At 61.2% G+C, this 27,520-nt stretch overlaps 1 protein-coding gene across 1 annotated transcript in view; it reads right to left on the bottom strand.

The window, feature by feature from the left end:
- ARAP3 (ArfGAP with RhoGAP domain, ankyrin repeat and PH domain 3) overlaps positions 1 to 19,810 on the bottom strand; it is a 55,754-nt gene extending 35,944 nt beyond the window's left edge. Inside the window, exons 1-6 of the mRNA XM_054168486.1 lie at positions 19,768 to 19,810; positions 12,137 to 13,234; positions 10,242 to 10,303; positions 9,850 to 9,923; positions 8,216 to 8,275; positions 1,084 to 1,103 (exon numbers count right to left, since the gene is read on the bottom strand). Of these exons, the coding sequence (XP_054024461.1) occupies positions 1,084 to 1,103; positions 8,216 to 8,275; positions 9,850 to 9,923; positions 10,242 to 10,303; positions 12,137 to 13,194 (1,274 nt within the window). The 5' untranslated portion in view covers positions 13,195 to 13,234; positions 19,768 to 19,810. The remainder of the gene's footprint in view (positions 1 to 1,083; positions 1,104 to 8,215; positions 8,276 to 9,849; positions 9,924 to 10,241; positions 10,304 to 12,136; positions 13,235 to 19,767) is intronic.
- Positions 19,811 to 27,520: the final 7,710 nt, after the last annotated feature.

Raw genomic sequence — 27,520 nt, forward strand, 5'->3', positions numbered from 1 at the left:
GAGCAGCAGGAAGGGCCAAATGCAGGCTGGAACTTGAGGGGTTTCAAAGCCCTGGAGCTGTGGTGCTGAGGGCCATGGTTTGGTGGTGGCCTGGCAGTGCTGGGTTCAGGGCTGGACTCCAGGATCTGGAAGGTCTCTTTCAAGGCAAATGATTCTGTGATCTATCTCCACCAGCAGGGTGGGATGAGGGCTCTTGAGCCCCTGGTCACCAGGAGCCTGAGGTGCTGGTGGTGGCACCTACACGGTGGTAGGGCTGGGAGGAGCTGACAAAATGGCATCCCCCACCTTGGGGAACACCACCCAGGCCACCACACATCTCCAGACCCTTTGGCATCACCCCCTTACTCTCTTCACAGGCAGCTGACCAAAGCCAGGCAGCTCCCCAGTCCCACAGCCTGCTCCTTGCTTCACTCCCACCCAGCCAGCTCCTCCCCAGGGGTCTCATCCTGTCCTCTCCGACTTCTCCTCCAGCGTTCATGGCACTGAGAAGTTCCTTCTGCCATGGCAGCCTCCTGCCAGCTCTTGTGTCATGGAATCACAGAATCATTTAGGTTGGAAGAGACCTTTCAGATCACCCAGTCCAAGCCTTCCCCCAGCACTGCCAGGGGACCACCACACCATGGCCTTCAGCACCACAGCTTGGACACCCCTCCAGGGATGGAGCCTCCACCACTGCCCTGGGCAGCCTGGGCCAGGCCTTGACAACCCTCCAGGGGAAGAAATTGTCCTTCATGGCCAAGCTAAACCTCCCCTGGGGCAACTTGAGGCCATTTCCTCTTCTCCTGCCACTTGTTCCTTGGGAGAAGAGCCCAACTCCCACCTGGCTCCAGCCTCCTTTCAGGGAGCTGTAGAGATCCAAAAGGTCTCCCTTCAGCTTCTTGTTTGTCCAGACTGACCACCCCCAGGTCCCTCAGCTGCTCCCCTCCAGCCCTGCTCTCCAGACCCTTCCCCATTGCCCTTCTCTGGCCCTGCTCCAGCTCCTCAAAGGCCCTCTGGGAGCGAGGGGCTAGTAGAAAGCCACAGAGAGTGCCCACCCAAAACATTTAGCCAAGGGGGAGGGCTGGACAGCTGGGCTGGTGGAGCTCCTGACCCCATCTCCTTGGCTTGGGAAGCCACACGAAGCCCCAGCCCACGCTGCTGGGACTCTGCAGCCACAACAATAGCAGGAAATGGTAAAAATAAACTGCTGAGCCTGCCCCTTCCCCCGGCCCTCTGCAGCAGGCCTTTGTCTTTCCCCAAAAAGGAAATGTGCTGGAAAACATCTCCTGGTCCCAGGAGCTCCCAGGGGGGCTGCCCAGGTGCAGTGAGGGGAAGGAGGAAGAGCCTCAGGGCAATAAGGACAGCCCAGCCCCAGCAGGAGGGCAGCTGGTGCCATTGGGGCTCTTGTGTCATCCAATGCCAGGATCAAGAAAAGGCTCCAAGAGAAGAAAAAGCTCCAAGAAAAGGCTCCGAGGAAGGAAAAGGCTCCAAGGAAGGAAAAGGCTCTAAGAAAAGGCTCCAAGGAAAGAAAAGGATCCAAGGAAGGAAAAGGCACCAGGAAAAGGCACCAAGAAAAGGCTCCAAGGATCCAAGAGGAGAAAAGGCTCCAAGGAAGGAAAAGGCTCCAAGGAAGGAAAAGGCTCCAAGGAAAGGCTCCAAGGAAAGAAAAGGATCCAAGGAAGGAAAAGGCACCAAGAAAAGGCTCCAAGGAAGGAAAAGGCTCTAAGAAAAGGCTCCAAGGAGAGAAAAGGCTGCAAGGAAGGAAAAGGCTCCCAGGAAGGAAAAGGCTCCAAGGAAAGGCTCCAAGGAAAGAAAAGGCTTCAAGGAAAGAAAAGGCTCCAAGGAAGGAAAAGGCTCCAAGGAAGAAAAAGGCTCCAAGGAAAGGCTCCAAGGAAGGAAAAGGCTCCAGGGAAGGAAAAGGCTCTAAGAAAAGGCTCCAAGGAAAGAGAAGGCTCCAAGAAAAGAAAAGGCTCCAAGGAAGGAAAAGGCTCCCAGGAAGGAAAAGGCTCCCAGGAAGGAAAAGGCTCCAAGGAAAGGCTCCAAGGAAGGAAAAGGCTCCAGGGAAGGAAAAGGCTCTAAGAAAAGGCTCCAAGGAAAGAGAAGGCTCCAAGAAAAGAAAAGGCTCCAAGGAAGGAAAAGGCTCCCAGGAAGGAAAAGGCTCCAAGGAAAGGCTCCAAGGAAGGAAAAGGCTCCAGGGAAGGAAAAGGCTCTAAGAAAAGGCTCCAAGGAAAGAGAAGGCTCCAAGAAAAGAAAAGGCTCCAAGGAAGGAAAAGGCTCCCAGGAAGGAAAAGGCTCCCAGGAAGGAAAAGGCTCCAAGGAAAGGCTCCAAGGAAGGAAAAGGCTCCAGGGAAGGAAAAGGCTCTAAGAAAAGGCTCCAAGGAAAGAGAAGGCTCCAAGAAAAGAAAAGGCTCCAAGGAAGGAAAAGGCTCCCAGGAAGGAAAAGGCTCCCAGGAAGGAAAAGGCTCCAAGGAAAGGCTCCAAGGAAGGAAAAGGCTCCAGGGAAGGAAAAGGCTCTAAGAAAAGGCTCCAAGGAAAGAGAAGGCTCCAAGAAAAGAAAAGGCTCCAAGGAAGGAAAAGGCTCCCAGGAAGGAAAAGGCTCCAAGGAAAGGCTCCAAGGAAGGAAAAGGCTCCAGGGAAGGAAAAGGCTCTAAGAAAAGGCTCCAAGGAAGGAAAAGGCTCCAAGGAAGGAAAAGGCTCCAAGGAAGGAAAAGGCTCTAAGAAAAGGCTCCAAGGAAAGAGAAGGCTCCAAGGAAAGAAAAGGCTTCAAGGAAAGAAAAGGCTCCAAGGAAGGAAAAGGCTCTAAGAAAAGGCTCCAAGGAAGGAAAAGGCTCCCAGGAAGGAAAAGGCTCCAAGGAAAGGCTCCAAGGAAAGAAAAGGCTTCAAGGAAAGAAAAGGCTCCAATGAAGGAAAAGGCTCTAAGAAAAGGCTCCAAGGAAAGAGAAGGCTCCAAGGAAAGAAAAGGCTTCAAGGAAAGAAAAGGCTCCAAGGAAGGAAAAGGCTCCAAGGAAAGGCTCCCAGGAAGGAAAAGGCTCCAAGGAAAGGCTCCCAGGAAGGAAAAGGCTCCAAGGAAGGAAAAGGCTCCAAGGAAAGGCTCCCAGGAAGGAAAAGGCTCCAAGGAAAGAAAAGGCTCCAAGGAAGGAAAAGGCTCCAAGGAAAGTCTCCAAGGAAAGGAAAGGCTCCAAGGAAAGAAAAGGCTTCCAGGAAAGAGAAGGCTCCAAGAAAAGAAAAGGCTCCAAGGAAAGAAAAGGCTCTAAGAAAAGGCTGCAAGGAAGGAAAAGGCTGCAAGGAAGGAAAAGGCTCTAAGAAAAGAACAGGCTCCAAAGAAAGAAAAGGCTGCCAGGAAAGAAAGGCTCCAAGGAAAGAAAAGGCTCCAAGGAAAGGCTCCAAGGAAAGAAAAGGCTCCAAGGAAAGAAAAGGCTCCAAGGAAAGGCTCCAAGGAAAGACAAGGCTCCAAGGAAAGGAATGCCCTGGGTTTGAAGGGGCTCCTAGAGGTTATCCAGGCCAACCATCTGGTCTAAGCCCTGCCATGGGTTCTGAGGAGCATCTCCAGTGGGGCAAGGGGCAGGCTTCTGAAGTCAGGAGCAGTGTGAGAAGGGCAGCAAAGCATCTCCTGGCCACCAGTGTCCCAGCCTTGGGTGACATCCCTGAGTGGCAGCAGCAGAGAGGTGCAGAACCACCTGGGGCTGACCTGTAGGACTTCTCAGCAGGGGATGTTGTAGAGGGAGAGATTTATGGGGGAGAAAGCCACTGTGGGGTTGGGGGGGGGAAGTTCCTCAAGATGAGAAACCACCTCCAGCACAGAGCCCATCTCCTGGAAATGCCTTTGGAGCAGGAGGATGACCACAAACACCTCCCCTCATCCTAAACAGACTGAGACTGGGTGTGAGGAACAAATTCTGCACCATGAGGGTGCTGGAACACTGCAACAGCAATGGGACTGGGAGGAACTGGTGGAGCAGTGGGGACTGGGAGGACCTGGTGGAGAGATGGGGACTGGGAGGACCTGGTAGAGAAATGGGGACTGGGAGGAACTGGAGGAGAGATGGGGACTGGGAGGACCTGGTGGAGCAGTGGGGAGCTGGAAACTGGAGGGTATTTGCCTGGACCTCTCCAGCCCTGCAGCCCAGGCCAGGAGGTAAGTTGGGCTTGTGGTGGGCTCCCTGCTGGGCTCATGGTCCCAGTGTGGGCAACAGAGGTGAGAGCTGCCCCAAGCTGTTCAGCCTGGAGAACAGAAGGCTCTGGGGAGAGCTTCTAGTGGTCTTGCAGTACCTGAAGGGGCTCCAGGAGAGCTGGGGAGGGGCTTGTGACAAGGGCTGGGAGTGCCAGGACCAGGGACAATGGCTTTGAGCTGGCAGAGAGGAACCAGCTCTGCCCTTGAGGATAAGGTTGATGAAGGAAGCCTCCAAGAAACAAGTCTGCAAAGGTGCAGGCATCTGCCTTGGCAGTGGGTGGCAGGCACTGAAGGAAACTAAACTTAGGGACAAAGGAGTCCCCAGGGCAAGGAGAGGGCAGTTCCAAGTCCCAAAGGAGGAGATCTCACTGGGGCTGAGGAGATCTCACTGGGACTGAGGAGACCTCACTGAGGCTGAGGAGATCTCACTGGGGCTGAGGAGACCTCACTGGGACTGAGGAGACCTCACTGGGGATGAGGAGACCTCACTGGGGATGAGGAGACCTCACTGGGGCTGAGGAGACCTCACTGGGGCTGAGGAGACCTCACTGGGGATAAAGAGACCTCACTGGGGCTGAGGAAATCTCACTGGGGATAAAGAGACCTCACTGGGGCTGAGGAAATCTCACTGGGGATAAAGAGACCTCACTGGGGCTGAGGAAATCTCACTGGGGATGAGGAGACCTCACTGGGGCTGAGGAGACCGCACTGGGGCTGAGGAGACCTCACTGGGGCTGAAGAGACCTCACTGGGGCTGAGGAGACCGCACTGGGGCTGAGGAGACCTCACTGGGGCTGAGGAGACCTCACTGGGGCTGAGGAGACCGCACTGGGGCTGGGGAGATCTCACTGGGGCTGAGGAGACCTCACTGGGGCTGGGGAGACCTCACTGGGGCTGGGGAGATCTCACTGGGGCTGAGGAGACCTCACTGGGGCTGAGGAGCCCGCACTGGGGCTGGGGAGATCTCACTGGGGCTGAGGAGACCTCATTTGGGATGAGGAAATCTCACTGGGGATCTCACTGGGGCTGAAGAGACCTCACTGGGGCTGAGGAAATCTCACTGGGGCTGAGGAGACCTCACTGGGGCTGAGGAGACCTCACTGGGCTGAGGTGGGTCTGCCCATCTCTAACACTCACTGGCCAGACCTCAAGCAGAGCTCTGCAGCGTGGTGCAGAAGAGTGTGAGCAGAAGTATCTCAGGCAGAAGATGCTGTGCCCAAAAGGGTGGGAGGAGGCCACCTTGAAGCTTGGAAGAGGGAGCTTGGGCTGGTGGGCTGCAGGAGATCCCTCTCTTGTCCCCACTGACCAGATGCCAGCCAGCAGGATGAGAAACTGGTTGAACTGGAGAGCCACCAGTGCTGAAGGAGGACTTGGAAGGTCCCACAGGGACCCAGGGCTGGCTGGCAGCAGCTCAGACCCCACCAGTCTTGACCATGATGCTCCACAGCTGTGCTCCAGGGGCATGGTGGTCAGACTGGGCAGGAAAGCAGGCAGCAGCTGGCCAAAGGGCTTCACAAGCACAACACAAGAGGCCTGCAAAGGCTTTTCTGGCTCCTATCCAACTCCCCACACTCTGAACACCTCAGTTCTGGGGGAGACAAAACTCAGCTGCTGCCTCTGATGGTCACATCATCTCCTCTGGAGACCTTCCAAACCCACCTGGACATCTTCCTCTGGGACCTGCCCTAGGTGACCCCTGCAGAGGGGTTGGACTCCATGATCTCCAGAGGTCCCTTCCCACCCCTACCATTCTGTGATGCTGCCTCTTCTCAGCAAGGCCAAGCTGCAAACCCACTGCTGGGTCTAAGACTTCAAGGATCTAGATGACACCCTCGAGACAACTCTGGATTCCAGCTCCCTGGAAGCCTCTGGATGGGCACTGTGACTCTCAGGCCAGCACCCAGCCCTGCTCTGAACTGATTCAGAAGCTCCACAGCAGATTTCAACAGCTCTGTTGCCAGGTACCTGCAGTTCCTCACCCCTGGGCTGTGTTGAGGGGCTGCAACATTTGCCTGCTGTGACCTGGAGGGAGCCACACCACAATGACTCCAGTCCTGGAGGTGCTGGGTAGAAGGTTGGAGCTGGTGGTCATGGAGGGGTTGGGTAGAAGGTTGGAGCTGGTGGTCATGGAGGGGTTGGGTAGAAGGTTGGAGCTGGTGGTCATGGAGGGGTTGGGTAGAAGGTTGGAGCTGGTGGTCATGGAGGGGTTGGGTAGAAGGTTGGAGCTGGTGGTCTTAAAAGCCTTTTCCAACCTTAATCATAGGATGATAGAATTGTCTTGGTTGGACCATGATCACTGAGCCCAGGCACTGTTGATTCTCTGACTCTATGACTGGCACTGAAAGGAGGAGAAGAGCTGGAAAAGAGCTGGAGATGAGCTGGAGAAGAGCTGGAGATGAGCTGGGGAAGAGCTGGGGAAGAGCTGGGGAAGAGCTGGAGAAGAACTAGAGATGAGTTGGAGAAGAGCTGGAGATGAGTTGGAGAAGAGCTGGGGATGAGCTGGAGAAGAGCTGGAGAAGAGCTGGAGATGAGCTGGGGAAGAGCTGGAGAAGAGCTGTGGATGAGCTGGAGAAGAACTAGAGATGAGTTGGAGAAGAGCTGGAGATGAGCTGGGGATGAGCTGGGGAAGAGCTGGGGATGAGCTGGAGAAGAGCTAGGGATGAGCTGGAGATGAGCTGGGGAAGAGCTGGAGATGAGCTGGAGAAGAGCTGGAGATGAGCTGGGGAAGAGCTGGAGAAGAGCTGTGGATGAGCTGGAGAAGAACTAGAGATGAGTTGGAGAAGAGCTGGAGATGAGCTGGGGATGAGCTGGGGAAGAGCTGGGGATGAGCTGGAGAAGAGCTAGGGATGAGCTGGAGATGAGCTGGGGAAGAGCTGGAGATGAGCTGGAGAAGAGCTGGAGATGAGCTGGGGAAGAGCTGGGGATGAGCTGGGGATGAGCTGGAGAAGAGCTGGAGATGAGCTGGGGAAGAGCTGGAGAAGAGCTGTGGATGAGCTGGAGAAGAACTAGAGATGAGTTGGAGAAGAGCTGGGGATGAGCTGGGGAAGAGCTGGGGAAGAGCTGGAGATGAGCTGGGGAAGAGCTGGAGATGAGCTGGAGATGAGCTGGAGAAGAACTAGGGAAGAGCTGGAGATGAGCTGGGGAAGAGCTGGAGATGAGCTGGGGAAGAGCTGGAGAAGAGCTGGAGATGAGCTGGAGAAGAACTAGGGAAGAGCTGGAGATGAGCTGGGGAAGAGCTGGAGATGAGCTGGGGAAGAGCTGGAGAAGAGCTGGAGATGAGCTGGGGAAGAGCTGGAGAAGAGCTGTGGATGAGCTGGAGAAGAACTAGAGATGAGTTGGAGAAGAGCTGGAGATGAGCTGGGGATGAGCTGGGGAAGAGCTGGGGAAGAGCTGGAGATGAGCTGGGGAAGAGCTGGACCAGCCAACAGTGAGGCCAGAGAGGCAGGGCCAAGGGGACCCAGTGGTTGGCAAGGCCACAGGCAGAGCTGAAGGCCACAGAGAGCTGCAGCTCCCCTCCTGCTCTCAAAGCAGCACAGGAAAAGGAAGCCTCCCCACACAGAATGGGAAGAGCAGCTTTCCTTCCTCTTTCTCAGATGCTATCAGGAGTCATGGAAAGAACATTTCAAGAGCAGTTGAAGGTGGCCTCTGCCAAGCTCCCTGCCCAGCACACTGGGACAGGGCCCCACAGGCTCCCCTGATGGCGCTGGAGGTCTCCCATCCCTTCACCTGGAGCTTGGAGCCAGCCCATCTCTCAGCAATCCCTGTCCCCTCTGCTGTTTCCCGCCTCCCAGAGGCCAAATGCAGGCTCTGCCCAGCCTGCAGGTGCCCAGGGCCACTGGCACTGCCCCAGCTGTGCACCCAGGGCACCCGTTGGCAAGCTGTGTTCCCCACGAGGGCCACCCACCAGTGTGGCTCTGAGCTCTTCCTGACACTCCTGATGGGCTCAGTGGTGGGACAGAAGCCCCCCACCCCCTCCCCAGCCCCTCAGGCTGTCCCCAGGGGTGTCCCCTGTCCCTCTGGCATGCAGACCCTGGGCCCCAGAGGAGGTGGTGCCTACCTGCATGCTTCCCTCTCCCGGGCCAGCTCTGACACTGCCTCGTAGCCCTGGTCAGAGATGTCACCAGCCTGGCAGGAGAGCTTGGGTCACATCACAGCAGCACAGACCAGTGGGCATTAGAGGCTGGGAGGGACCTCCAGAGACCATCCAGCCCAACCTCCCTGCTGGTGCTGAGCTGCTCAGCTCCAGACCTGCCCCAGCCAGGCACAGGCTTAGGGCCAGGGCCAGGACGTGGCAGCTGCTGGCCCAGCCTGAGCTCTGCCTTGGCGGTGGCTGGGCACAACCCCCTGGCAGTCCCCAGGGCTTGCAGCTTGCCCAGTGCCCACCCTGGCTGGAAGGACTCCTCTGAGGCCTCCAGCCACACCTGCTGGCCACCTTCCCCTGGTGCTTGTCTCCGTGCTGCTGCCTCCTGCCTCCGGGCACCTCCTGCCCTCAGAGCCACATCCCACACCTGCCCTCACCCTGCAGCCCCTCTGCCAGCTGTGCCCACCCAGGGACCACCTTCCCCAGCAGGACCAGCAGCATTCCTCTGCTCAGCCCTGCTGAGTCCTCCCCCCCGGGGGTCCCGAGGCAGAGGGGGTGCTGCACACCCAGGCTGGGAGCTGTGGCTGCAGGCAGCAGCAGGGAGAGCTCTGCAGCCGCTCCCTTGCTGCCTGCAAGCAGGAGCAGCAGGCAGGGCTCATGGCCATGGCACTCTGGGGCACGGTTTGATGGCCAGGGTGGGCTCAGGGGATGCTTGGGCTCACAGCACCACAGACCACAGGGCATTAGAGGCTGGGAGGGACCTCCAGAGACCATCCAGCCCAAGCCCCTGCCAGAGCAGCAGCACCCAGGGCAGGGCACACAGCAATGCAGCCAGGGGGGGTTGGAAAGGCTCCAGAGAAGGAGACTCCACAGCCTCTCTGGGCAGCCTGCTCCAGGCCTCTCTCACCCTCACTCTGGAGGAGTTTCTCCTCCTGTTGAGGTCAAAGCTTCTCTGTTCAAGTTTGCCTCCCTTGGTCCTTGTCTCACTCCTGTGCACCACCCAACAGAGCCTGGCCCCCTCCCCTTGCCCCCCACCCCTCAGCTATTGATAGGCATTGATCAGATCCCTCTCAGCCTTCTCCTCTCCACACTAAACAGCCCCAGGGCTCTCAGTCTCTCTTCACAGGGGAGATGCTCAAGGGCCCAAATCATCCTCCTGGCTCTCCCTTGGGCTCTCTCCAGCAGGTCTCTGTCTCTCTGGAGCTGGGGAGCCCAGAGCTGGACCCAGGATTGCAGCTGTGGTCTCAGCAGGGCAGAGCAGAGGGGCAGCAGAACCTCCCCAGCCCTGCTGGCCTCACTTCTCTTGCTGCAGCCCAGGTCCCCACTGGCTCTCTTGGCCACCAGGGCACTTTGCTGTCCCCTGCAGAACTTGCTGCCCACCAGCACCCCAAGGTCTTTCTCCCTGGAGCTGCTCCCCAGCAGGGCAGCCTCTGACCTGCCCTGGTACATCTCCTCTGCCTCCTGCCCTCTTCCACCCCAGACCTCCTCAGCCTGCCTGTGACCTCCCCCCCAGCCCAGCAGCAATGCTCAGCCAGGCACCAGGGGCTCACAAGCCACAGCTGGTGGGACACAGAGTGCCAGCAGGGGACAGCCACCCCCCTCCAGAGTCTGCCCTCACCTTCTGCTCGCGGGCTGGGGCTGCATGGCCAAAGATGGTCTCACAGTAGGGGCTGACAGGCTGCTCCCCAACCTCTGTGGGCAGAGACACAAGTGGGGAAGGCAGGCAGTGGTGTCTGCTGTGGGGCAGTCACCAGCCACCTCCAGCAACCAACCCTGGGGCTTGGAACCCCCCCTGAAAGCCCCCCACGGTGCACCCCAACATCCAGCAGGTAACAGAGATGCCAACCCAAAGGGCTGGGGGGCTGGACCCTGCCTTGCTCTGGGGCCACCCCAGCCCTTGGGGAAGGAGGGGGAAACAGGGCTGGAGCAGGATGTGTTGGTGTCCCACTCCCCACCTCCCCCTTCCCTGGGGCCACCAGGAGGTCCCCATTGCGCCCTGGGGGCTCTCACCTGGCTTGCAGCGGGGTCTCTGGGGGATGGGGGGCACCTGCCCCCCAGGCCTGCTGGAACTGCTGGAAAACAGGAGAGAGGTTACTGGGGCTGGGAGGTGGTGGCAGCCTGCAGAGCTTTTCCCACCCTCTTTTCCCATCTGGCTTCTCCTGAGCAAGGCTGAGCCCAGCTTTGTCCCCTGGGATCTGCAGCATCCCACCCCTGCTCCCACCCCCTCCTTGGCCCCTACTCCTCCCCACCCCAGGACAGTGCTGGGTTGTGCCTCCAGGCAGTACCCAGCCCAGGTTTTGCTCCCCTCTAACATCTCCCACCTGGCTGCCAGCAGGAGACAGCCCCAGACACCACTCTCCATGCTGGAGAGCCTCAGCCACCCACTCTCCATGCTGGGGAGCCCCAGCCCTGCTGTCTGGGGGGTGGTAGAGAAGGGGCAGCAGCTTCTTCCCCAGAGCCTGGGGAGTGCAAGGCTCCATGGAGAGCCTGTGGAGTGCAAGGCTCCATGGAGAGCCTGGGGAGTGCAAGGCTCCATGGAGAGCCTGGGGAGTGCAAGGCTCCATGGAGAGCCTGGGGAGTGCAAGGCTCCATGCAGAGCCTGGGGGATGGAAGGCTCCATGCAGAGCCTGGGGGATGGAAGGCTCCATGGAGAGCCTGGGGGATGGAAGGCTCCATGCAGAGCCTGGGGGATGGAAGGCTCCATGCAGAGCCTGGGGGATGGAAGGCTCCATGCAGAGCCTGGGGGATGGAAGGCTCCATGCAGAGCCTGGGGAGTGGATGGCTCCATGCAGAGCCTGGGGGATGGAAGGCTCCATGCAGAGCCTGGGGGATGGATGGCTCCATGCAGAGCCTGGGGGATGGAAGGCTCCATGCAGAGCCTGGGGGATGGATGGCTCCATGCAGAGCCTGGGGGATGGAAGGCTCCATGCAGAGCCTGGGGGATGGATGGCTCCATGCAGAGCCTGGGGGATGGAAGGCTCCATGCAGAGCCTGGGGGATGGAAGGCTCCATGCAGAGCCTGGGGGATGGAAGGCTCCATGCAGAGCCTGGGGGATGGAAGGCTCCATGCAGAGCCTGGGGGATGCAAGGCTCCATGCAGAGCCTGGGGGATGCAAGGCTCCATGGAGAGCCTGGGGGATGGAAGGCTCCATGCAGAGCCTGGGGAGTGGATGGCTCCATGCAGAGCCTGGGGGATGGAAGGCTCCATGCAGAGCCTGGGGGATGGAAGGCTCCATGCAGAGCCTGGGGGATGGAAGGCTCCATGCAGAGCCTGGGGGATGGATGGCTCCATGCAGAGCCTGGGGGATGGAAGGCTCCATGCAGAGCCTGGGGAGTGGATGGCTCCATGCAGAGCCTGGGGGATGGAAGGCTCCATGCAGAGCCTGGGGGATGGATGGCTCCATGCAGAGCCTGGGGGATGGATGGCTCCATGCAGAGCCTGGGGGATGGAAGGCTCCATGCAGAGCCTGGGGGATGGAAGGCTCCATGCAGAGCCTGGGGGATGGATGGCTCCATGCAGAGCCTGGGGGATGGAAGGCTCCATGCAGAGCCTGGGGGATGGATGGCTCCATGCAGAGCCTGGGGAATTCAAGGCTCCATGCAGAGCCTGGGGGATGGAAGGCTCCATGCAGAGCCTGGGGGATGGATGGCTCCATGCAGAGCCTGGGGGATGGATGGCTCCATGGAGAGCCTGGGGGATGGAAGGCTCCATGCAGAGCCTGGGGGATGGATGGCTCCATGCAGAGCCTGGGGGATGCATGGCTGGGGGGAGATGTTGGAAGGGCCTTTGCCAGCATCCAGAGGCTGGGGTCCTGGAGGTGTGGTTGGGGCTCTTTGGATCTTCTGCTGTGGCTGCTCTGCACCCCCTGCTTTGCTCCCTGGGGTGAGGGAAAGGATCTGCTTACCCAGACTTGTCCTCTGGCTGGGTCACCTCTGGCAGGGACGCTGCTGGGGGCTGCCCTTGGGCTTCCCCCACCCCTCCTGAGTCCTCAGCAGCTGCTGCTGGGCGCTTGAAGCCTTCGTAGAGGACGTTGGACACCATCTCCACCCTGCCCTGCCCCGAGCCGGGCTGTGAGGCTGCCCTGGGGCAGGGGGAGAGATCTCTCCCGGCTGGGGTGGGCAGGGGAGGGCTGGAGGCGGGGGGACCCTCAGGGCCACCCCCCGGAGCGTTGTGGGGCGGTGGGACAGAAGCCACGCTCAGGAGGGGCTTTTCCAGGGCCTGTCCCTGGGCCGGGGGGGGTCGCTTCTCTTCCCTGGTGCCGTCCCTCCCCCGCAGCCGGGAGAGGGCCATGCCCATGGTCGCGGCTGGAGGGGCCGGGCCGGCCGCCGGGCTTTCCAAGTCCGTGGAGCTCTCCCCTGGCACGAAGCCCTCCAGCACCACGAAGGCTGCGGGTGCCCCCTCGGGGCTGCGCGGCGGCAGGGCGCTGCGGGCGGGCGGCCTGGGCACGCAGCCCTGCTCCGGCCGGCAGCGGAGGAAAACCGTCCTGGGCTTGGGCACCGGCTTCGGGGGGGCGGCGGCGGGGAGCCGCGCCGAGGGCGGCGCCTGCCCGGGCACAGGGACGCGCTGCTGCCGCCCACAGCTGGCAGCGGCTCCTCCTGCCTCCGCTTTCATGGCATCCTTGCCCGCCCCGGGGGCATCCAGGCCGCGGCTGGCTGGCAAAGGGGAGGCTGCTGCTGGTGCTGGTGCTGCTGCTGGTGCTGCTGGTGCTGCTGCTGGTGCTGCTGGTGCTGCAGGTCCTGCCTGGGGCTGGCCGAGCATCCGGGTCTGCTGCACCAGGCTCAGGATCCTCTTGCGGTGCCCGGTGGCGGCGATGCCAAGCTGCTGCAGGAGGGCAGCGTCCAGCGAGGTGGCATCCCGTGCCAGGCGGTAGCCATGCTGCCTGAAGACATCCTGGTACCTCTCCAGGTGGATGGTGGCCAACCAGTCAGCGATGTCGGAGTCGGGGCCCCACGGGGAGCTCATGGCCCTGGGGTGCCCCTGCAGCGGGCGCTCAGCCCATCATCTGGGGGGAGGGAACCATGGACTCATCAGAGAAGTGTCAGGGCTGGAAGGGACCTCAAGGCTCAGCCAGTGCCAACCCCCTGCCATGGGCAGGGACACCTCACACTGCAGCAGGTTGCTCACAGCCACATCCAGCCTGGCTGCAAACACCTCCAGGCAGGAGGCTGCCACCACCACCCTGGGCAACCTGTGCCAGGCTCTCACCACCCTCATGGGCAACAACTTCTTCCTCACATCCAATCTCAATCTCCCCACTTCTAATTTTGCTCCATCCCCCCCAGTCCTATCCCTCCCTGACACCCTCCAAAGTCCCTCCCCAGCTTTCTTGGAGCCCCCTGCAGATCCTGCAAGGCCACAAGAAGGTCTCCCTGGAGCCTTCTCCTCTCCAGAAGGGAGGGAAAGGGGATGAGGCCTCACAGAGTCCTGGAATGGGTTGGGTTGGAAGGGACCTTCAAGGTCACAGAGTCATAGATGTATTGTGCTTGGAAAAGAGCTTCCAGGCCAACCATTCTTTGGCTCTGCCAAGGCTGCTGCTGAACCATGGCACTCAGCACCACAGCTCTGCCTCTTGGAAACACCTCCAGGCCTCCCCTCAGCCTCCTCCTCCTCTCCAGGCCAAAGACAGGATCATAGGAGCGCAGGACCACAGGATCACGGGATCATAGGATCACAGGATCATAGGATCACAGAATCACAGGATCATAGAATCACAGGACCACAGGTTAATAGTACCACAGGATCACAGGGTCAGAGGACCACAGGATCATAGGATCACAGAATCATAGGATCACAGGATCATAGGATCACAGGATCATAGGATCACAGGATCACAGGATCATAGGATCACAGGACCACAGGTTAATAGTACCACAGGATCACAGGGTCAGAGGACCACAGGATCATAGGATCACAGAATCATAGGATCACAGGATCATAGGATCACAGGATCATAGGATCACAGGATCACAGGATCATAGGATCACAGGACCACAGGTTAATAGTACCACAGGATCACAGGGTCAGAGGACCACAATATCACAGGATCACAGAATCATAGGATCACAAGATCACAGGATCACAGAATCATAGGATCACAGAATCATAGGATCACAGGATCATAGGATCACAGGACCACAGGTTAATAGTACCACAGGGTCAGAGGACCACAGGATCAGAGGATCACTGAATCACAGGGTCACAGGTTAATAGTACCACAGGATCACAGGACCACAGGATCATAGGATCAGAGGATCACTGAATCACAGGACCACAGGTTAATAGTACCACAGGGTCAGAGGACCACAGGATCAGAGGATCACTGAATCACAGGATCACAGGTTAATAGTACCACAGGATCACAGGACCACAGGATCAGAGGATCACTGAATCACAGGATCACAGGTTAATAGTACCACAGGATCACAGGACCACAGGATCAGAGGATCACTGAATCACAGGGTCACAGGTTAATAGTACCACAGGACCATGGGATCACAGAACTACTGAGGCTGGAACAGAGCTCTGAGCTCATCAAGCCCAGCCTATGACCTCCCACCACCCCCCTGACCAGACTCCAGATCCCTCAGCTGCTCCCTTCTCCAGACCCTTCCCCAGCCAGACCCTCCAGTCCCACCCCCCCCTGCCATGGGCAGGGACCCCTCCCCCTAGGCCAGGCTGCTGAAAGCCTCACCCAGCCTGGCCCTGAACCCTTCCAGGGCTGAGGCATCCACCACTTCTTGGTGCAACCCTTTGAGGAGGCAGCAGGAAGGGAGCGGGAGGCTTCAGCTGGCTTGAGGGGTGCAGACCCCGTGGGTGGGAGCGTGGGGTGCTGCTGAACGTCCCCCCCACCCCCCCCAGCTCCCCTCTCTGTCCAGTCTCTCACCTCCCAGCTGAAGCTGCCAGCATCCTGTTGTTGCTCAGCCCTCAGCCTCTCCTCCCCTTCCCGCAGCTGAGGGATCCTGGCCCTGCTTTGTCACAGAGGCCACCCCCCGAGTCCAGACAGGAACCCAGCAGCCAGGGGCTCACTGGGGGGGCCACGGGGCGGGGGTGGGCAGCTGAGCAGATGCAGGACTCTGGAGCGTGCTGGGGGGGAGGCTGAGCAGAACTTCTTGCTCTGGGCTCCTTGGGATGGTGTCTGGGGCAGATAAGGGGGGGGATGGGGAGGGGGGGAGCAGCAGCTGAGCCCCTCCCAGGGGATGAGCTCCCGTGGTGGCCAGCTCGGGGAGGGCTGAGCAGCCGGAAGGGCCAGACCATAATCTCTGTCTCTGAGCTCTGGTGAGGGCATGGGAGAGGTCAGCATGACTCATGGGCAGGCAGAGAAAGGGGAGGGGGGGACACACAGCCTCCCCCCCACCCCCAGCCCCCCGTGTCCCGCAGCCAGCACCCGCAGGAGGCTGCAGATGGGGCTGGGCTGCTCAGCACGGTGCCCACCCAGGTGCCACTCCATCCCCAGTGGAGCTCCCAGGGCCTGGCTCCCGTGAATCACAGCTCTGCACCAAACCATCTGTGCTGACTCTGCTGCCCCTGGCTCTTTTTTTTCCAGTTCCTCCATTTCCCTCCATTGTTCAGCTCCAGCTTCCTTCCTGCTGCCTGCGGCTCCCACGCAGCCTCTAGCCCCCCCCAGCCCCATCCCCCAGCCTCCCCCTGCCGCTGGAGCCAAGGGACAGCCCAGCCAGCAGCATCTCAGCTGCCCCCTGCTTGGGAGGAGGTTCTGCCTGCTGCCCAAAGGGTGGCATGAGTGGCACAGGGCAGGCTGGGCAGGCTGGAGGAGGGCTGGTGTGCACTTGGCAGCCCAGAGAGCCAAGCAGAGCCTGGGCTGCAGCAAGAGAAGTGTGGCCAGCAGGGGAGGGAGGGGATTCTGCCCCTCTGCTCCACTCTGCTGAGACCACAGCTGCAGCTCTGGGGCCAGCTCTGGAGCCTCTGTGCCAGGAAGGAGCTGGAGGTGCTGGAAGGTGTCCAGAGAAGGGCCAGGAGGATGAGCAGAGGGCTGGAGCTGCTCTGCTCTGGAGACAGCCTGAGAGAGTTGGGGTTGTGCAGGCTGGAGAGGAGAAGGCTCCAGGGAGACCTTCTTGTGGCCTTGCAGGATCTGCAGGGGGCTCCAAGAAAGCTGGGGAGGGACTTTGTAGGGTGTCAGGGAGGGATAGGACTGGGGGGGATGGAGCAAAAGTAGAAGTGGGGAGATTGAGATTGGATGTGGGGAAGCAGTTGTTCCCCATGAGGGTGGTGAGAGCCTGGCACAGGTTGCCCAGGGAGGTGGTGGCAGCCTCCTGCCTGGAGGTGTTTGCAGCCAGGCTGGAGGTGGCTGTGAGCAACCTGCTGCGGTGTGAGGTGTCCCTGCCCATGGCAGGGGGTTGGCACTGGCTGAGCCTTGAGGTCCCTTCCAGCCCTGACAATTCTGTGATCCTATGGTGGAGCTGGTGGTGGCTCAGAGAGTGGCCTGAGGTGGAAGGGACCTTCAAGATCATGGAATCACAGAAGCACTTGGGCTGGAAAAGAGCTTCCAGATCACCCACTCCAACCATTCCGGCTCTGCCAAGGCTGCTGCTGAACCATGGCCCTCAGCACCACAGCTCTGCCTCTTGGAAACACCTCCAGTTCTTCCCTCAGCCAAACAACCCCAGACCCCTCAGCAGCTCCCCACAAGATCTCCTCTCCAGACCCTTCACCAGCCAGATCCTCCAGTTCCAACCCCCCTGCCACGGGCAGAGACATCTCCCCCTAGCCCAGGCTGCTCAAAGCTTCATCCAGCCTGGCCTTCCACACTTGCAGGGCTCGCCCTGAGGCAGCTCCAGCTCCTCTGGGCAACCCCTTCCAGTGTCTCACTAGCCTCAAAGGACTTGAGATGCTGTCAGCCAGCAGCCATGAAGAGCCCAGCTCTGCCCACCTCCCTGTGTGTGCCCAGCTCCATGTGTGTGTGCCCAGGGGAGGGTCCCTATGGGGCTGCTCCCCAGCTTTGAGGGGGGACAATCATGGCAGGAGCTGGCTGAGAAGCTGAGCATGGAGAGCAGAGCATGGGGGGAAGGGCATGGGGAGCTGGGCATGGGGAGCAAAGCATGGGGAGCTGGGCATGGAGAGCAGAGCATGGGGAGCAGGGCATGGGGAGCAGGGCATGGGGAGCAGAGCATGGGGAGCTGGGCATGGGGAGCAAAGCATGGGGAGCAGGGCATGGGGAGCAAAGCATGGGGAGCTGGGCATGGAGAGCAGAGCATGGGGAGCAGGGCATGGGGAGCTGGGCATGGGGAGCAGGGCATGGGGAGCAGAGCATGGGGAGCTGGGCATGGGGAGCAGAGCATGGGGAGCTGGGCATGGGGAGCAAAGCATGGGGAGCTGGGCATGGAGAGCAGGGCATGGGGAGCAGAGCATGGGGAGCAGAGCATGGAGAGCAGGGCATGGGGAGCAGGGCATGGAGAGCAGGGCATGGGGAGCAGAGCATGGAGAGCAGGGCATGGAGAGCAGGGCATGGAGAGCACGGCATGGGGAGCAAAGCATGGGGAGCTGGGCATGGGGAGCTGGGCATGGGGAGCAGAGCATGGGGAGCAGGGCATGGGGAGCAGGGCATGGGGAGCTGGGCATGGGGAGCAGGGCATGGGGAGCTGGGCATGGGGAGCAGGGCATGGAGAGCAGAGCATGGGGAGCAGGGCATGGGGAGCTGGGCATGGGGAGCTGGGCATGGGGAGCAAAGCATGGGGAGCTGGGCATGGGGAGCAGGGCATGGGGAGCAGGGCATGGAGAGCAGGGCATGGGGAGCTGGGCATGGGGAGCTGGGCATGGGGAGCAGGGCATGGAGAGCAGAGCATGGGGAGCAGGGCATGGGGAGCTGGGCATGGGGAGCTGGGCATGGGGAGCAAAGCATGGGGAGCTGGGCATGGGGAGCAGGGCATGGGGAGCAGGGCATGGGGAGCAGGGCATGGGGAGCTGGGCATGGGGAGCAAAGCATGGGGAGCTGGGCATGGAGAGCAGGGCATGGGGAGCAGGGCATGGAGAGCAGAGCATGGGGAGCAGGGCATGGGGAGCTGGGCATGGAGAGCAGAGCATGGGGAGCAGGGCATGGGGAGCTGGGCATGGGGAGCAGGGCATGGGGAGCAGGGCATGGGGAGCTGGGCATGGGGAGCAAAGCATGGGGAGCTGGGCATGGAGAGCAGGGCATGGGGAGCAGGGCATGGGGAGCAGGGCATGGGGAGCAGAGCATGGAGAGCAGGGCATGGGGAGCAGGGCATGGAGAGCAGGGCATGGAGAGCAGGGCATGGGGAGCAGAGCATGGAGAGCAGGGCATGGAGAGCACGGCATGGAGAGCAGGGCATGGGGAGCTGGGCATGGAGAGCAGGGCATGGGGAGCTGGGCATGGGGAGCAAAGCATGGGGAGCTGGGCATGGAGAGCAGGGCATGGGGAGCAGAGCATGGGGAGCAGGGCATGGGGAGCAGAGCATGGAGAGCAGGGCATGGGGAGCAGGGCATGGAGAGCAGGGCATGGAGAGCAGGGCATGGGGAGCAGAGCATGGAGAGCAGGGCATGGAGAGCACGGCATGGAGAGCAGGGCATGGGGAGCTGGGCATGGAGAGCAGGGCATGGAGAGCTGGGCATTGGAAGCAGGGCATGGGGAGCTGGGCATGGGGAGCAGGGCATGGAGAGCAGGGCATGGGGAGCTGGGCATGGGGAGCAGGGCATGGGGAGCTGGGCATTGGAAGCAGGGCATGGGGAGCTGGGCATGGGGAGCAGGGCATGGAGAGCAGGGCATGGGGAGCAGGGCATGGAGAGCAGAGCATGGAGAGCAGGGCATGGGGAGCTGGGTATTGGAAGCAGGGCATGGGGAGCTGGGCATTGGAAGCAGGGCATGGGGAGCAGAGCATGGAGAGCAGGGCATGAGGAGCTAGGCATGGAGAGCAGGGCATGGGGAGCAGGGCATGGGGAGCTGGGCATGGAGAGCAGGGCATGGAGAGCAGGGCATGGGGAGCAGGGCATGGAGAGCAGGGCATGGAGAGCACGGCATGGGGAGCAGGGCATGGGGAGCAGAGCATGGAGAGCAGGGCATGGAGAGCAGGGCATGGGGAGCAGGGCATGGAGAGCAGGGCATGGGGAGCAGAGCATGGGGAGCAGGTCATGGGGAGCTGGTCATGGAGAGCAGGGCATGGGGAGCAGAGCATGGAGAGCAGGGCATGGGGAGCAGGGCATGGAGAGCAGGGCATGAGGAGCTAGGCATGGGGAGCTGGGCATGGGGAGCAGGGCATGGGGAGCTGGGCATTGGAAGCAGGGCATGGGGAGCAGGGCATGGGGAGCAGGGCATGGGGAGCAGGGCATGGGGAGCAGGGCCTTTAAGGTGGTCCAGCTGTGCCCCTGAGGGGTGGCACTTCACAGGGAGGTGGGCACCATCCCCACTCCTGCAAACCCATCTGGGCCAGCTGCTGCCATGGGCTGGAAGTGGGGTTGGGCGTCCACAGTCCTGGCCCTTCCCCTGCCTGTCCTGGCCCTTCCCCTGCCTGTCCTGGCGCTTCCCCTGCCTGTCCCCAGCTGGGTGCAGCCCTGCCCTGCCGCCCTCACCTCCGCAGCCCGCCAGGGCTGTCTCCAGGGGAGCGCGATGGTGCCAGGCGCGCCGTGGGCTCGGTGGCTGCCACGCTCCGGGCTCCAGGGTGAGGCCGATGCGTTCCCGCCCGGGGACGGGACTCAGCCTGCGGGCACAGACGAACAGCCCTGCGGAGCTGCCTCAGGCTCGGCAGCGGTCAGCCCACGCCTCCCACTGCCGGTCCCACCTCCAGGCCAACCCTCTGCTCTCCATCGCTGTCCCACCCTCCTGTCCTGCCCTTTCCCCGCCGTGACCCAGCGCCTTGTCCTGCCTGCCCCGAGTCCTGCCCCTCGGGCAGGCTCTGCCCTCCTTCAGGGGCTGCCCCACGCCCTCCTCCCAGCTCCCTGCCTCATGCTCGGCTCTCACCCTCCCAGGAAGGGTCCTGCTCCACTCCATGACCCCTTGGACCTGCATAGCCATGGTGGGACCAGGATTTCCTGAGACCATGGATCCCACCTGGAGCTCTGTGTCCAATTCTGGAGCCCCTAGCATAGGAAGGATCTGGAGGTGGTGGAAGGCGTCCAGAGAAGGGCCAGGAGGATGAGCAGAGGGCTGGAGCTGCTCTGCTCTGGAGACAGCCTGAGAGAGTTGGGGTTGTGCAGGCTGGAGAGGAGAAGGCTCCAGGGAGACCTTCTTGTGGCCTTGCAGGATCTGCAGGGGGCTCCAAGAAAGCTGGGGAGGGACTTCTGAGGGTGTCAGGGAGGGATAGGACTGGGGGGGATGGAGCAAAAGTAGAAGTGGGGAGATTGAGATTGGCTGTGAGGAAGAAGTTGTTCCCCATGAGGGTGGTGAGAGCCTGGCACAGGTTGCCCAGGGAGGTGGTGGCAGCCTCCTGCCTGGAGGTGTTTGCAGCCAGGCTGGAGGTGGCTGTGAGCAACCTGCTGCAGTGTGAGGTGTCCCTGCCCATGGCAGGGGGTTGGGACTGGCTGAGCCTTGAGGTCCCTTCCAGCCCTGACCCTTCTGGGATTCTATGGTGGGAAGAGACTTTCAGCTCAGCCAGCCCAGCACTGCCAGCTCCCCTCTAAACCACATCCCTGAGGGTGCACTGCTGAGGGAGGTCTCTGAAGCTCTCAGCTGCATTTGGTTCCTCCTGCTGCTCCTGCCTCTGGCTGCAGGCAAGAGGAGATCTTCACTGAGCCCACCAGGACCATGGATGGTGGAAACATCTGCCCTGTGCCATGGGATGCTGGGCATGCAGCATCCAGCCCACTGCCAGTGCCCTGTGAGGAATTGGTTTGGCTGGGAGAGAGCTTTGAGAGCTTTGAGTGCAAGCCTTGCCCCAGCACTGCCAGGGCACCACCACACCATGGCCCTCAGCACCACATCCAGCTGGCTTTGGAAGCCCTCCAGGGATGGGGACTGCACCACTGGCCTGGGCAGCTTGGGCCAGGCCTTGGCAACCCTCAGGGGGAAGAAGTTGTTCCTCATGGCCAACCTAAACCTGCCCTGGGGCAACCTGAGGCTGTTTCCTTGTGCCCTTTTGTTGTTTGGAAGCAGAGCCCAGCCCTCACCTGGCTGCAGCCTCCTCTCAGGGAGCTGCAGAGAGCAATGAGGTCTCCCTCAGCCTCCTCTTCTCCAGGCTAACCAACCCCAGCTCCCTCAGCTGCTGCTCCCCAGCCCTGTCCTCCAGACCCTTCCCCAGCTGTGTTGCCCTTCTGTGGCCCTGCTGCAGCTCCTCAGTGTCCTTGTTGGAGTGAGGAGGAGGGGGAGTGATCCAAGGGGCAGGAGAGCAGCAGGGCCTGGGGTGGCAGGGAGACATTGGGAGGGTTTCTGTTTTAGCAGGACCCTCTTCTTTGCCCCCTGCCCGACCTGGCTGCCCCTCACACACCTCTCACAGCAGCCCCCTGGTGCTGGCAGTCCCTCAGGCTCTTGCAACTGGGGAGCTGGGAAGCTGGGGAGCTGGGGAGCTGGGAAATTGGGATGCTGGGATGCTGGGGAGCTGGGATGCTGGGAAGCTGGGATGCTGGGGAGCTGCGATGCTGGGAAGCTGGGATGCTGGGAAGCTGAGGAGCTGGGATGCTGGGGAGCTGGGAAGCTGGGAAGCTGGGATGCTGGGATGCTGGGGAGCTGGGATGCTGGGGAGCTGGGAAGCTGGGAAGCTGGGATGCTGGGATGCTGGGGAGCTGGGATGCTGGGATGCTGGGGAGCTGGGATGCTGGGAAGCTGGGATGCTGGGGAGCTGGGATGCTGGGGAGCTGGGAAGCTGCGATGCTGGGGAGCTGGGATGCTGGGAAGCTGGGATGCTGGGAAGCTGGGATGATGGGAAGCTGGGATGCTGGGGAGCTGGGATGATGGGAAGCTGGGATGCTGGGGAGCTGGGAAGCTGGGAAGCTGGGATGCTGGGATGCTGGGGAGCTGGGATGCTGGGGAGCTGGGAAGCTGGGAAGCTGGGATGCTGGGAAGCTGGGATGCTGGGATGCTGGGATGCTGGGATGCTGGGGAGCTGGGATGCTGGGAAGCTGGGATGCTGGGAAGCTGGGGAGCTGGGATGCTGGGATGCTGGGGAGCTGGGATGCTGGGAAGCTGGGATGCTGGGGAGCTGGGATGCTGGGGAGCTGGGAAGCTGCGATGCTGGGGAGCTGGGATGCTGGGAAGCTGGGATGCTGGGAAGCTGGGATGATGGGAAGCTGGGATGCTGGGGAGCTGGGATGATGGGAAGCTGGGATGCTGGGGAGCTGGGAAGCTGGGAAGCTGGGATGCTGGGATGCTGGGGAGCTGGGATGCTGGGGAGCTGGGAAGCTGGGAAGCTGGGATGCTGGGATGCTGGGGAGCTGGGATGCTGGGGAGCTGGGAAGCTGGGAAGCTGGGATGCTGGGAAGCTGGGATGCTGGGATGCTGGGATGCTGGGATGCTGGGGAGCTGGGATGCTGGGAAGCTGGGATGCTGGGAAGCTGGGGAGCTGGGATGCTGGGAAGCTGGGATGCTGGGGAGCTGGGAAGCTGGGAAGCTGGGATGCTGGGGAGCTGGGAAGCTGGGATGCTGGGATGCTGGGATGCTGGGGAGCTGGGATGCTGGGGAGCTGGGAAGCTGGGAAGCTGGGATGCTGGGATGCTGGGGAGCTGGGATGCTGGGAAGCTGAGAAGCTGGGATGCTGGGGAGCTGGGAAGCTGGGGATCTGGGATGCTGGGAAGCTGGGAAGCTGGGGAGCTGGGATGCTGGGATGCTGGGATGCTGGGAAGCTGGGATGCTGGGAAGCTGGGGATCTGGGATGCTGGGGAGCTGGGAAGCTGGGGATCTGGGATGCTGGGAAGCTGGGAAGCTGGGGAGCTGGGATGCTGGGAAGCTGGGATGCTGGGGAGCTGGGAAGCTGGGGATCTGGGATGCTGGGAAGCTGGGAAGCTGGGGAGCTGGGATGCTGGGAAGCTGGGATGCTGGGAAGCTGGGATGCTGGGAAGCTGGGGATCTGGGATGCTGGGGAGCTGGGAAGCTGGGGATCTGGGATGCTGGGAAGCTGGGAAGCTGGGGAGCTGGGATGCTGGGAAGCTGGGATGCTGAGAAGCTGGGATGCTGAGATGCTGGGGAGCTGGGATGCTGGGGAGCTGGGGAGCTGGGATGCTGGGGAGCTGGGAAGCTGGGGAGCTGGGATGCTGGGAAGGTGGGAAGCTGGGAAGCTGGGGAGCTGGGATGCTGGGGAGCTGGGAAGCTGGGGAGCTGGGAAGCTGGGGAGCTGGGATGCTGGGATGCTGGGAAGCTGGGGAGCTGGGATGCTGGGGAGCTGGGAAGCTGGGAAGCTGGGGAGCTGGGATGTTGCCCCCAGCCCCTTTGCTCTGCCCCTCCAGCCACTCCCCCTGCAGCCCTCAGCAGCCTTCCCAGGAGCTCTGCTGCTCACGCCAGCCCAACAGCTTCCTCTCAGAGGCACAGTGGGAGGGCCCAGCCTGCAGAGCTGGACCACAGGGTCCCCACACACCCTTTCCACTCACCCCACCCCCAGTGTGGTCCATGGGGCCACCCGTGCTGTCCCCAGCCACAGCGATGTGTCACCATCCTGCTGGAGCAGCTGAGTGGGGCGGGAGGAGGAAGACAGAAATGGTGCTGGGCTCCTGCTGGGTTCTGCTTCTGCTTTGTAGAGCGAGGCTGTGGTCAGCAGAAGCTGCTGGTCCACACACACAGACTCCTCCAGCTTGGTCCTCTCCCACACCACTCATGGCTCCCCCAGAATGGCTTCTGGGAGCAGCACTGGGACAGGGAAGGAGGCTCAGAGGGTAGGGAGCAGCTCTCAGCTTTGCCACCAGGTGTGGTGAAAGGCTGGAGGGTGTTGTGGGGCAGCAGCCTTGGACATCCTCCTCATGCTGGCCACACTTCTCTTGCTGCAGCCCAGGATGTTGTCCTGCTCAGGAACCTCTGCTGAGCCAGCCAGCAGGGACTGTCCTTTCCCAGAGCCCAGCTGGGAGGATAAGCCAGGCTGAGGCCTCTTCTGGCATGGGGCTGTGCCAGGGGGGCCCAGGGCACAGCAGAGCAGTGGGATAGTGGCAGGGCACTGCAGCCATGGTGTGTCTGCTGTGGCTGAGTTGTTTTCTGAGGGCCTCTTGCTGACCCACTTTGCACAGTGCAGGTTTCAGAACCTCCTCCTGACCTCCTTGGTGGCTGCCCAGCTGCTGCTGCAAACTGTGTTTAAGTATTGGCCTCCTTGGGCCAGGCACAGCAGGAAGGTTGTGACTGCTCCTTGGAAAGGCCAGATGGGCAGGAGGGGGAATGTCCCTCAGGCTAGGGGAGAGGCCTGTGGGGAAGGGCTGGCAAGGGCTGCAATAAGCAAAGAATGAAGTGAAGGTTGGATCCTTCCTGTCCATTGGCCTGGGCATTGCTGCCTTTCCTGGGCAATCTATCAACATCTGTGTATCCAGCTGCCTACCAATCCACCCATGCATCCATCCATGCATCCACCCACCCACCCACCCATCCACCCACCCACCCACCCATCCACCCATGCATCCATCCATCCATCCATCCATCCACCCATCCACCCATCCATCCATCCACCCATCCACCCATCCATCCATCCATCCACCCATCCACCCATCCACCCATCCATCCATCCATCCATCCATCCATCCATCCACCCATCCATCCATCCATCCACCCATCCATCCACCCATCCATCCATCCACCCATCCATCCACCCATCCATCCATCCACCCATCCATCCATCCATCCACCCATCCACCCATCCACCCATCCATCCACCCATCCATCCATCCACCCATCCATCCATCCATCCATCCATCCATCCATCCATCCATCCACCCATCCATCCATCCACCCATCCATCCACCCATCCATCCATCCACCCATCCATCCATCCATCCACCCATCCACCCATCCACCCATCCATCCATCCATCCATCCATCCATCCACCCATCCATCCATCCATCCATCCACCCATCCATCCATTCATCCATCCACCCATCCATCCATCCACCCATCCATCCACCCATCCACCCATCCATCCATCCATCCATCCATCCACCCATCCACCCACCCATCCATCCACCCATCCATCCATCCACCCATCCACCCACCCATCCACCCATCCATCCATCCATCCATCCATCCATCCATCCACCTCTCCCTCCATCCATCCCCCCAGCCCTACCCCTGCTGGATGGTGCTGGGAGATGGATGGTGGTGCTGGGAGATGGATGGTGGTGCTGGGAGCTCCTCCTGGGAGCGGGCAAGGCTGAGGGACACTCAGAGCTTGTGCCTAGAGGACAAATGCCACATTGCAGAGTTGGAAATGTGGGCTTGGAACTGAGTCCAGAGACCTCCTGGGTGACCTTTCTCTGCCACCCTGCCTTGGAAGTAGGGTTGGACTGGAAGATCTCCAGAGGTCCCTTCCAACCTTGTCTCTGATGTGATCCCATTTGGCAGGGCATGGCAGAGAGCCTCTGGGAGGACCTGGTTAAGTAGTGGGGACTGGGAGGACCTGGTGGAGCAGTGGGGACTGGGAGGAACTGGTGGAGAGATGGGACTGGGAGGACCTGATGGAGAAATGGGACTGGGAGGAACTGGTGGAGAGATAGGGACTGGGAGGACCTGGAGGAGAGATGGGGACTGGGAGGACCTGATGGAGAGATGGGACTGGGAGGACCTGGTGGAGCAGTGGGGAGCTGGAAACTGGACCTCTCCAGCCCTGCAGCCCAGGCCAGGAGGTAAGTTGGGCTTGTGGTGGGCTCCCTGCTGGGCTCATGGTCCCAGTGTGGGCAACAGAGGTGAGAGCTGCCCCAAGCTGTTCAGCCTGGAGAAGAGAAGGCTCCTGGGAGAGCTTCTAGTGGTCTTGCAGTACCTGAAGGGGCTCCAGGAGAGCTGGGGAGGGACTTGTGACAAGGGCTGGGAGTGCCAGGACCAGGGACAATGGCTTTGAGCTGGCAGAGAGGGGAGGTTGAGGCTGGAGATGAGGAAGAAATTCTTCCCAGTGAGGCTGGGGAGACACTGGCACAGGCTGCCCAGGGAGGCTGTGGCTGCCTCCTGCCTGGAGGTGTTGAAGTCCAGGCTGGATGAGGTCTTGAGCAACCTGAGCTGGTGGGAGGTGTCCCTGCCCCTGGCAGGGGGTTGGAACTGGATGATGTTTAAGGTCCCTTCCAACCCAACCCATTCCATGACCCTCTAAGCCCTGTCCATGAGCTCAGGAGTTACCAAGATCTGCAGGATGGAGTCGCAGGCTGCCCCCAGCTGGGACACCTTTGGGGCTAGGGGCAGCGGAGTGGCAGTGGGAGCTGTGTGTGAGGAGGACAGGGGGGCCCAGGTCCCCAAGTGCCCATCCATCAGGAGGCTGGCTGACATCACCACCTCTGGGCTAATCTCTCCTCCAGCAGCGGCTTCCCGTTTCCTTTCCAACCTCGGCACCGTGGGCGGCTCCTCTCTGCCCGGGGCCAGGCAGGAAGAGGTCTCCAGCTGGGCTCTGCTGTGGGGCTGCAGCCACCACGTGCCTGGCCCTTGTCCCACTGGGCTGTGGGCCACCAGCACCCCCAGCACCCCAGCAGGAGGGATGTGAGCCACCAGCACCCCCAGCACCCCAGCAGGAGGGATGTGAGCCACCAGCACCCCCAGCACCCCAGCAGGAGGGATGTGAGGCACCAGCACCCCCAGCACCCCAGCAGGAGGGATGTGAGCCACCAGCACCCCCAGCACCCCAGCAGGAGGGATGTGAGCCACCAGCACCCCCAGCACCCCCAGCAGGAGGGTTGTGAGCCCTGACCTTCCCTGTGCCTTTGATGTCATGACTGTCCTGTCCATCCTGGTCTGAGGTGGCACTTGATGCCACCACGTCCCCCAGGAGCAGCACAGGGGCCAGCTGTGACCTGCTGGTGTGGCTGCAAGGGGCTGGGCCCCTGGGATGCTGAGCTGGACACCAGGGCAGGCTGGGCAGGAGGGGTGCAAGGGGCAGGGGGGTGGGAAGAACAGGGCAGCAGCCTGAGGTGGCAGCACAGCGTGGTGAGCTGGCCACAAGCTGAGGTTGGATGCATCAGAGGAGCCCCAAAAGCCACAGAGAGAAGCAGGATGGGCTGGGGACTGAGTGCACCCTCAGCAAGCTCTCTGACGATGCCAGACTGCCCTCAGGCTCTGCTGCCAGCCAGAGCTGGGCAGGATGAGACCTGGCTGCAGGCAAACCCCAGGAAGGTCAATCAGGACCAGTGCAGAGTCCTGCAGCTGGGGAGGAATCACAGCAGGCACCAGGGCAGGTCAGAGGCTGCACTGCTGGGGAGCAGCTCCAGGGAGAAAGACCTTGGGGTGCT

The sequence above is a fragment of the Dryobates pubescens genome, chromosome 16, assembly GCF_014839835.1.
Source record: "Dryobates pubescens isolate bDryPub1 chromosome 16, bDryPub1.pri, whole genome shotgun sequence".
In the NCBI taxonomy this organism is placed as follows: Eukaryota; Metazoa; Chordata; class Aves; order Piciformes; family Picidae; genus Dryobates; species Dryobates pubescens.